Source organism: Cydia amplana, chromosome 24, assembly GCF_948474715.1.
Source record: "Cydia amplana chromosome 24, ilCydAmpl1.1, whole genome shotgun sequence".
Taxonomy (NCBI): Eukaryota; Metazoa; Arthropoda; class Insecta; order Lepidoptera; family Tortricidae; genus Cydia; species Cydia amplana.
Genome location: NC_086092.1, coordinates 7,160,508 through 7,171,551, shown reverse-complemented (window position 1 = coordinate 7,171,551; position 11,044 = coordinate 7,160,508). Strand labels below are relative to the sequence as shown.

The following is an 11,044-nucleotide window of genomic DNA, read 5'->3' as shown; positions in this document are numbered from 1 at the left end:
GGTTGTTGTTGGAATTACTGTGAGCTGTAGACCCCGCGAGCGTAACTTAAAACGGAATAAATGTATGGCTCCGCTATTTTGATAATTCCTAAAACTGAATTGACAAATAAATTCTATTTAATCATGGAGCTGGTTTTTTATTTATAATTTTAGTTATTATTTTTATTGTACAACGTTATTGTAGTTAGTTGTAATTTTTAATTTTAATTTATAATTTTTTGCATAAATTACTTCTTTACTTATTTAATAAATTGATTTAATCATCGAACCTGCTCACAAAATTTCACAAGAATCTGTTGAGAAATGCGACCTGTTGAGGAGAACATCTGGACATACGCAAGCATTTTTGCCCAAGCTGAAATGGAGACCTTAGCTAACGCAATTAGTTTCACTTGTAACAAACTATGAAATAAAATCTTGCATTTCAATTTTAACCTACCTTTTTTTCCGAAATTGTACAAGTAAGTATACATATTTTTGGGCAGAAATTTAGTACCTGTCTAACTTAAATGCTTTTTAACTTGGCAGTGCACATTAAGGAGCAGACAGACGATATGCAGCATTCTGACTGTCAGATGGAGACACAGTGTGCGGATCAAATTAAAGAGGAGTCCTCATGCTCGGATAATGAGGAGTGCAGCACGAGTAAGGCAGTTATGCCGGCCAGCCTGTACACCAATCACAAACCCTTATGTTCGGACACTGCAGGTTATGGTGTGAGTGAGGCAGAAAAGCTAACTGATGAGGTAAAGGAGGAGGCCCTGTGTTCAGACGGCATGACTGGCCTGAGCGAGTCGGCCATGCTGGCCGGTGTGGATACTGACCATGATGTAAAGGATGAGCTTGTACTCGGATCAGAGCATGTGAAGGAAGAGCCTTCATTGTCGGAGAGGAATGGCCTGGAGTATGAAATGAGTGAGGCAGCCATGCTGGCAGACCTGTATGCTGACCATGTCGTAAAGGACGAGTTGGTGCTGGGGCCGGAGCATCCACATCGGCCAGATGTTTCTCTGGTAGTCCTCGGTAAGTTATTCTAGATGATGTTATTTGTAAAAATATTAACATTTTTTTAATGAAAAGAGCAGGTTGTTACTGAAATTATTTTAATTAATATGTTTAAAAAAAATATGTATGAAAACTTGGAATCAGTTTTAAATTACTAGACAAAATTACCCACCATACCATACTTCATAATTATGTATGGTAAATCAAGAACTGAATGTGCAAAAGTACCTACGGTAACATACAATGTACTCATTTGTAATTTTAAAATTTTGATTCAGCCAACTAAAATAGACCTACATTACATTACATACTCGTACTTACATTACAAAAATACCTTAACTAAAAACAATTTAGACAGTAAAATAGTGTTCCTAGCTTAGTCAGTAGGAAGTTGGAAGTCCTGAGAGTATTTTCTATGTATCTTATCTAAGTACAAGTATGTAGTAACTACCCATGCTAGACTAAGATAAATACATAACACAGATACACAACACAGGCCTAATTGAGCGTACTGTAGGTTTATCTAAAAATATCGACATGTCTGTTATCGATGTTACCTTAACGTTATAGATATTTATGTATTACATTTTATAAGAAGATAGCTACCGCGAAATAAATAACACGTTCGATATCATTTTCTCCTTTGATATATTGGTAGTTTTCTATTTTATTGGTACTGTATACTACAGTTTACGTTTTAGTTTTTAAGTACTAAATATATGTAATAAAGAAATTATGTACCTATGAAATTATTTCTCGGTAACTTACCTACAGCAAGTAAAAAAGTTAAGTACATCTTTTAAAGATTAATCTATGAGTTCTATGACTTATCGATAACAGATTTATCGATGTTTAATTTTCTCCAACTCCAACACTCGTTTTTGCCACAATAACTACTATGTCTGCTCATGACATTATGGTTTTATTCTGAGCAGACTGGGCGCTAGCTGTCACAGACGGTTTCCTGCAGGAGCCTCGGAAGCACACCTCTGCAACGCACCCGGCACTGAAGGACTGCTGTGTAAGGCTCGAGCGCCTCCACCACGAGGCCCCGGCCTTGCACACCATACAAGACACCACTCACACTGACAGCGATCCTGAAGATGAAATGTACACTACAGTTGACTGTGAGAGAGTGCCTGAATCGGTGTGTGATCTTTGTGGCAAGAAGTTTTCTCTAAAGTCTGAGTTATTGAAGCATGTCATGACCCACATTCACACGTCTAGTGTGGAGCAAGAAGGCAGCGGGCCTGTTGTCGCTGACTATGGTAAGTTCTTGATCAAATTCAAAAATATATATTGATATTTGACGACTGGTCTGGCCTAGTGAGTAGTGACCCTGCCTGTTGAGCCGCGGTCCTGGGTTCGAATCCTAGTAAGGGCATCTATTTGTGTGATTAACACAGATATTTGTTCCTGAGTCTTGGGTGTTTTCTATGTATTTGTATATTATATAATTATATCGTTGTCTGAGTACCCACAACACAAGCCTTCTTGAGTTTACTGTGGGACTTGGTCAATTTGTGTAAGAATGTCCTATAATATTTATTTATTTATTTATATGAAGTCACTGTAAATTGGCTTGAGGTCAATGTGGCTTATTCCCTCATAAGGGCTATTCCATCGGGTTATTCCCACTAGTTACCACCAAGTTGTTACCAGTGGTAACTACTGGGATTTTTTTTCTGGGATATCAAACGGTGTGTCCAACGCCATCTACACGAGTATAGGCCAAAGGTGTGGCGCCATCTATTCGAGCATAACTTTTTCTTGATTTCCGAGGCACGTTTTTTCCTTAGACTTTACTTATACGGACTTAATTAACCGATGATTTAACAATGTGGTTTCAGTATTTGAAGAAAATCCGTTACAGGAGCGCGTCCTTAGTCGAGACTCTCCGCTCGCGCTCCGAGACGGCTGCGTGCTGCTCGAACACCTCCAACACCACGAGGCGCTCGCCGGCAACGACACAACACATACTGCCGTGTCAGTACCGTGTAACAAGCAGTTTCAGGATGTGCGACTATTAAACAAACATAAAAAAGTTCATACAGGTGAAAAACCGAAACCGATGTGCGAAATATGTAAAAAACAGTTTTCGAAGAACTCCTTAAATATACACAAAGTTACCCACACGGGTATTACGTGTGAAATTTGTAACGAACATTTTAGGCAATGGGAAAAATTTCGAATTCATAAGCGAACTCACACGGGCGGGACGATATATACGTGCGCGCTGTGTAATATGAAGTTTGCAAATGTCTGGAAATTGAATGCGCACAAACGAACACATACAAACGAGCGGCCACACGCATGTGGGATATGTGGAAAGCGGTATACACGAGCTTCTGATTTAACGAGACATAATCGGTATCACACTGGTGAAAAACTCTTCTCCTGCAAGATGTGTGATAAGAAATATTCGGAACAAGATTCTTTGAGCAATCACATACTAAGCCATACTGGAGCGGAGCCTTATTCTTGCGAAATCTGCAAAAAACGGTTCGCGCAAAAGAGCAGTTTAAAAACACACATACGAAGCCATACTGAAGCGAAGCCTTATTCTTGCGAAATCTGCAAAAAACGGTTCGCGCAAAAGGGCAGTTTGAAAAGACACATACTAAGCCATACTGGAGCGAAGCTATATTCTTGCGAAATCTGCAAAAAACGGTTTGCGCAAAAGGGCTATTTGAACAAACACATACTAAGTCATACTGGAGGGAAGCCTTATTCTTGCGAAATCTGCAAAAAACGGTTCGCGCAAAAGAGCAGTTTAAAAATACACATACGAAGCCATACTGGAGCGAAGCCTTATTCTTGCGAAATCTGCAAAAAACGGTTCGTGCAAAAGAGCAGTTTGAACACACACATATTAAGCCATACTGGAGCGAAGCCTTACTCTTGCGAAATCTGCAAAAAACGGTTCGTGCAAAAGGACAGTTTGAACACACACATATTAAGCCATACTGGAGCGAAGCCTTATTCTTGCGAAATCTGCAAAAAACGGTTCGCACAAAAGAGCTATTTGAACAGACACGTAAAAAGCCATACTGGAGTAAAGCCTTACTCTTGCGACATCTGCAAAAAACGGTTCGCTCACAAGGGCAGTTTAAAAACACACATACTAAGCCATACTGGAGCGAAGCCTTATTCTTGCGAAATCTGCAAAAAACGGTTCGCACATAAAGGCAATTTCAACACACACATACTAAGCCATACTGGAGCGGAGCCTTATTCTTGCGAAATCTGCAAAAAACGGTTCGCGCAAAAGAGCAGTTTAAAAACACACATACGAAGCCATACTGAAGCGAAGCCTTATTCTTGCGAAATCTGCAAAAAACGGTTCGCGCAAAAGGGCAGTTTGAAAAGACACATACTAAGCCATACTGGAGCGAAGCTATATTCTTGCGAAATCTGCAAAAAACGGTTCGCGCAAAAGGGCAGTTTGAAAAGACACATATTAAGCCATACTGGAGCGAAGCCTTACTCTTGCGAAATCTGCAAAATACGGTTCGCGCGAAAGGGCAGTTTGAAAAGACACATACTAAGCCATACTGGAGCGAAGCCTTATTCTTGCGAAATCTGCAAAAAACGGTTCGCACATAAAGGCAATTTCAACACACACATATTAAGCCATACTGGAGCGAAGCCTTATTCTTGCGAAATCTGCAAAAAACGGTTCGTGCAAAAGAGCAGTTTGAACACACACATACGAAGCCATGCTGGAGCGAAGCCTTACTCTTGCGATATCTGCAAAAAACGGTTCGCGCGAAAGTCCAATTTGAACACACACATACTAAGCCATACTGGAGCGAAGCCTTATTCTTGCTTCAAATCAGATATTTTAAGAATTTAAAAAACCATAATATGCGAGGTACGTTAAATGAACTTTTAGCACTAGACACGGTTAGAGTACATTTAAAATAAATAAATAGATAAAATAAAATAAAAAGCCTTTATTAATAGGGAGTATTACACTAGTGACTTAAGTATACCATAGAGTAACTTATACATACTATACCTTAAACTGTTTTTTGACAACTTTTCACAGACAATCAAATATGACATTGATACATCAAGGCGGTTTGTTTACTAAGGGTCTACCGGGAAACGCGAAATCGAAACTCAGCTACCTGCCTCTTTATCACACGAATATGCAAGAGTGATAGAGAGGTTAGATAACAAAATTTCGACTCTCTTCGTTTGCGGTAGACCCTTAGATTGTGATTTATTGTGGGAGTGACGCCACCTACGCAGAGTTTCGCGAAATGTTCCCTATTCTCTACGAGATTAAAGTATGTCGTATGGAACAGGGATCGGAACCGGTTTTTTGCAAAAACTTCGAAATAACCATATTTTTCGAATTATTTTGTACTCGAAATGTAGGACTCAGTTGTGTGTTTAGATAACGACTTCGTATTATTAGATTGCCCAATTAGAAATGAAATAATTAGCAAAGAACGAAAAAATACCGTTTTCGTTCCCATACAAAAAATACCGGTATCCGATCCCTGGTATGGAATATCATTAATTATGTTTAAAAAAGTTTGTTCGCAAAGACCCCTGTTTGGGTGAAGGCCTTCTCCAGTTGTCGCCAAGTGTTTCTATCCTTGGCCTTCTGCGGCCAGTCCTTGCCAGCTGTAGCCACTATTTCATCGGTCCACCTTTCTTTCGGCTTCCCGTGTGTCCTGGTCCCGGTGGGACCACGCCAGTGTGGTTATTTTCAACTTTAACTTCAACTTTAACATCAAATATACCTACTTTATTCATGTAGGCCTAGCAAGTAGCAACAAGCACTTATAAATAGTAGCTACTTATTACATAAAAATAAATAAAATAAAATAAAAAGCCTTTTAATTCCTTATTTGAAGTACATAATTTTGCATGCATTTATTATTAGTTATTTTATCAACAGTTAAATTATGATTATTATATAAAGCCGCAACCCGACTGACTGATTGACATGATTGTTCTCCCAGAAGGAGGTTTGTGGGGTGTTTGACTTTGGTACTGTCGTATAGACGTCGGTCTGATGACCTCCAGAAAAATCCGACTTTTGGTCTACCGCTCTCGGTCAGAAAAATGTTTGACGGCCTCGCTAAACGGTGAGACCTAGGTGGGGGGTGCTCGACCAAATGTCATAGAGAACCCTGGTCAGTTTTTGAAGCCGCCATTTTTTTTTCAAATGGGCCGACTTTTTTTTTTTTAATTTTTTCAAGTTTGTCCTAGCGCGCTCAAATTTTGGTCACGGAAGCTCGGGGTCCCCTAGATTCCTATGAAATAAAAAAATTTTGAAAAATGTTTCAATTGCGGAAAATCTGGCCACTTTTATTTTGTATGGCAACTTTTAAACGGTGCCAGATAGGTGGGGGGTGCTCGACCAAATGTCATAGAGGGCCCCGAAACAAAACAAACTGCATTTAAAAAAATTCAAAATGGCCGACTTTTTTTTCTTAATTTTTTGAAGTTGGTCCGAGCGCGCCGAGATTTGGCACGGCGGGAGATAGAGGCCTCTAGATTCCTATGAAAAAAAAATTTTTTCGAAAATGCCAAAGATGGCGGAAAAAAATGGGAATTTTAATTTTGTATGGCAGCTTTTAAACGGTGCGAGAAGGGTGGGGGGTGCTCGACCAAATGTCATAGAGGGCTCCGAGACAAAACAAACTGCATTTAAAATTTTTCAAAATGGCCGACTTTTTTTTTTTAATTTTTTCAAGTTGGGCCGAGAGCGCTGAGATTTGGCATGAGGCGAGCCTGGGGGCCCAAGATTACTATGAAAAAAAAATTTTTGGAAAAAATCCAAAACGGCGCGGACAGGGGAAAAAGTCAAATTTCCAAGTAGGTTAAGCGAGCCCGAAGGGCGAGCTTCAGGCCGGGAGGCCGAAGGCCGACCCCGCGGAGGGCCGTCAGGCCCGGAGCTTCACCCCGAATGTCCAAGCGTCACCCACCCCCAGTAATTTTGGGCGAGGCCGAAGGCCGAGCTGCGGGAATGACGCACAAAGCAAAATCCTATACAAAAAGTGTGTTAGCGAGCCCGAAGGGCGAGCTTCAGGCCGGGAGGCTGAACGCCGACCCCGGCGGAGGGCCGAAGGCCCGGAGCCTTCACCCCGACTCCCAAGCGTGCAACCCCAAGTAATTTAAAGCGAGGCCGAAGGCCGAGCTGCGTGAATGCAGTGTTCCCAAGCGTTCTAACAAGTCAACTGTCTTGATAAGCGAGCCGGCGGGCCGAAGGCCCGGCGGCGAAGCGTCGAGCCTCGCGAAGGCCGAAGGCCGAGCTCCGCGTAGGGCCGAAGGCCCGAAGCGTCACACGAGAGGGGGAAGTTCGGCCTTCGGCCCGCCGTTTCGCTTGTCTAAGCCACTTTTACTATTGTGTCGTGTTTAAGCTCCAACTTCCCGCTTACGCTCCAAAGCAAAAACAACCCTCCTAAGTGTTTTAAATAAGCGAAGCGGCGGGCCGAAGGCCCGACGCTGAGCTTCGAGGCCCAGCGAAGGCCGAAGGCCGAGCTCCGCGTAGGGCCGAAGGTCCGGAGCGTCCCTTACGGTTTCCCAAGCACGCGAGGCCGAAGGCCGAGCTGCGGGAATGAAATGCTCGCATACGGATCTTTTCCTTCGAGCAAAAGTACAATTTCATTTCTTTTTCCCTTTGGAAAACAAAACTACAGCACAAACAACAACACATCAACAACAGCACCAACAACAACAATACAACAAACAACACGCACATCGCGGGGCCCTCGGGCCCCGCGCACAGGGCAAAATCTAGTCACTTATAGTTAGGGAGGCGAATAGGGGAATTTTCGGCAATACTCGAGCGTGGCAGTTTAAGATATGAGAGATACCTTAGACCTAATAGAACAACCTTGTAAAGTATTTAGCTCTATATGCAGGGTTGGGCAAAATACTGGCTTCCACGTATTTGAAATACAAATTACAAAATACATTTTTAAAAGTATTTGAAATACAAAATACAAACTACTTTGGTGACGGGTATTTGAAATACAAAATACAAATTACAGTGTTTAAAATAATGTATTTCAATTACAAAATATACCTGTATTTATTTTTTTGTTTAGCATTTAGTTTTAACGTTAACGAATATCCTTTCATATAAACTTATAGGGTCATTGCGCTAGTTTTCGTCCAGCTCTAGTTTACGTCCACTTGACGAAATTTGAATATATACCTACATTCCTGCACAAATTTGGACTGATTTCAATCCTTATGTCTAAGGCGTCTAAGCTATATATCTGTCTACATATAACAATGATATTTCGCAAAAAGGAAGCGCTGGTGGCCTAGCGGTAAGAGCGTGCGACTTGCAATCCGGAGGTCGCGAGTTCGAACCCCGGCTCGAACCAATGAGTTTTTCGGAACTATGTACGAAATATCATTTGATATTTACCAGTCGCTTTTCGGTGAAGGAAAACATCGTGAGGAAACCGGACTAATTCCAATTACGGCCCTAGTTTACCCTCTGGGTTGGAAGGTCAGATGGCAGTCACTATCGTAAAAACTAGTGCCAACGCCAATTACTGGGATTAGTTTCCAAGCGGACCCCAGGCTCCCATGAGCCGTGGCAAAATGCCGGGACAACGCGAGGAAGATGAAGATTTCGCAAAAAGTAGTAAATTAAAAATAAAATATATATTTGATAATCCGTCAAGTCGTCGAAAACTAGTGCATGGACGGAAACTACTGCAATGACCCTATCCCCTAGATTTAAACGAAAAGTTCCACGCAGAAGTTGACCTAATATAGATCCAGTATCCAGCCAATGAAAATTGTATCTCGGCTGGATCGGAGGTTCGCGGTCGGCTCACAGCTTGTGCGAGAGATTAGACATTTTACGATTATAGAATTTAATAAAATGTATTTATAGAAATGTATTTTGAAGCTTGAAGTATTTGAAATACAAAATACTAAATACATGTGAGTGCAGTATTAGAAATACCAAATACAAAATACTTTTGAGGTAGTATTTGAAATACAAATACAAAATACTAATTTGTATTTCAAATACGTATTTCAAATACATGTAATTGAAATACTGCCCAACCCTGTCTATATGTAGTGACGCGCGCCTAGGATAGACGATCAGATTAGTAAAAAAAAATGGATAGTCTGAAATACTCGAGCGCGTCAGATTAAGATATTGGGGGTTGATTTTAGTGTTTAAAGACTAAATTTAACTAATCTGACGATAAGTCCTTGACGCCGCCGAGTTATAGGGTCGCGAACTTGTAAAAAAAAAACGTTAATCCGGCATTCTCGAGCGCGATTTTTTATTTTTTTATTTTGAAGAATATAATCTAAAACTTACTAAAAATACAAAATCTGCCGGTTTCCGCATGACCGGAAGTGTGGAGGAGCCATTTCGTCTTCCTAAGAACGCGTTGCGGCATATAAGTCGCGAACGATACATTTTACAAAAAAAAAAAGTTTAAATAAACAAAAAAGGTAATTTTATTTTACACAAAAAAGGTCTCTTTACATTTTTGTCCAAAGTTAAAACTTTTTGACTTGAAGCATCATAAAAACTCAAACTCCCGGTCAGATTAAGAGAACCCACCAACATTTTTGTCAGATTAAAAAAATATGCTTTCAGGATACCGAGATAAACCTCCCCTATGAAAATCTGACGCGCTCGAGTATTTCAAAAAACTTTTTTTTTTTGCATTTTCAAAAATTCATCGTAACTTATCGTCACGCCGAAATCGTCAGTTTTTTTAAAGGAAGCTTCCTTGGGGCCTACTTACCACCCCTTCCGAAAATCTGACGCGCTCGAGTAAATTTTTTTTTTTGCATTTTTGACTACTTTATATGCCTACCCCCACCACGCAAACCGGCAGATTAGTATACCGTTGTTATCAGAGGCACTCGGGGCATAGGTACGTAGTATGAATATCTGACGCGCTCGAGAATGCCCAAGTAACTGTTTTTTTTAACATTTTTGAAAAACCGTACACGCCAAACCCACCGCTAAAATGGTTTTTGCCATACGAGCTTTTCTTTTCGAAATTATTTTATCTTTCGATTTTGATAGGTCTCGACGGCGCCGTTGAATTACGCCATTTAGCTACCTCGCCTCCCTAACTATTAGGTATATCATTTGTTAATATAATGAAAATTAAATTAAAAATGTATTTACTATTATCTATTAATCTAAATTATGTAAGGACCCCTCTTAGGGTGAAGGCCTCCTCCAGTTGTCTCTGTCTTGCGCCTCATGTCTCCACCTGTCTCCGCCTATCTGTCTGATCTCGTCAACCCATCGTTCTGTCGGTTTGCCCGACCTTCGCTGGCCTTCAGGGCCTTTCCAGAAGGTGGCTTTATTTGTCCACTTAGTCCTGTCCATTTGAGCCACATGGCCGGCCCATTTCCATTTAAGCTTTTGTGCATGTTCTAAAGCATCTATTACCTTTGTGTTGTTTCGTATGGTAGAGTTTCTGACCTTGTCTTTTAATTTTAAACCCGACATGCTTCTTTCAACTTCTTTGGCATACCTGTATTTTATTTCTTGCTGTATTGTTGAGCACCCAAGTTTGACATCCATACGTTAGGCAAGGCAAAAGACAAGAATCCGCAACCTTCTTTTTCAGGGGCATCGGGATCAATAGGATGTTAGATTTGAAGATTTCTTTGTGGCCTTTTTACAATTTAAATTTTACTTGAAAGGATTTAAACTACCTAAAATGAACAGATCTTGGAGGATACAACTAAATTATATCCTCCAAGGAACAGATAACCATTATAACATAACTCTATATACAGTGTGTAAATCCAAAACGGGCGATATATTAAACCAGATATAGAATGTATCCTTGTAAACTTTAATTTAGAATTTTTTTAAGTTATTCTTTATTATGACCCCGTTATAATTATTTGAATTATTGTCTAAAGGAGGCATGGAACGCCAAATATATAAAAGTTACATTAAAACAAAATAAAATAGGTTTTTCGCAATAATTGAGTTTATTATTATTTTATAAAATATTAATTATCCATTAGCATTTCTAGCACAGACATAGAATCCGCGCTC

At 40.3% G+C, this 11,044-nt stretch overlaps 2 protein-coding genes across 2 annotated transcripts in view; both read left to right on the top strand.

Moving 5' to 3' along the window:
* Window positions 1-11,044, top strand: part of LOC134659241 (androgen-dependent TFPI-regulating protein-like) — a 516,400-nt gene that overhangs the window by 399,746 nt on the left and 105,610 nt on the right. The window lies entirely within an intron of this gene.
* LOC134659061 (zinc finger protein 37-like) lies at window positions 510-4,975 on the top strand. The gene is made up of 5 exons (XM_063514667.1): window positions 510-1,023; window positions 1,941-2,273; window positions 2,856-2,995; window positions 3,941-4,060; window positions 4,697-4,975. Exons 1-5 carry the CDS (start codon window positions 510-512, stop codon window positions 4,859-4,861), a joined length of 1,272 nt encoding a protein of 423 aa, XP_063370737.1. The 3' UTR covers window positions 4,862-4,975.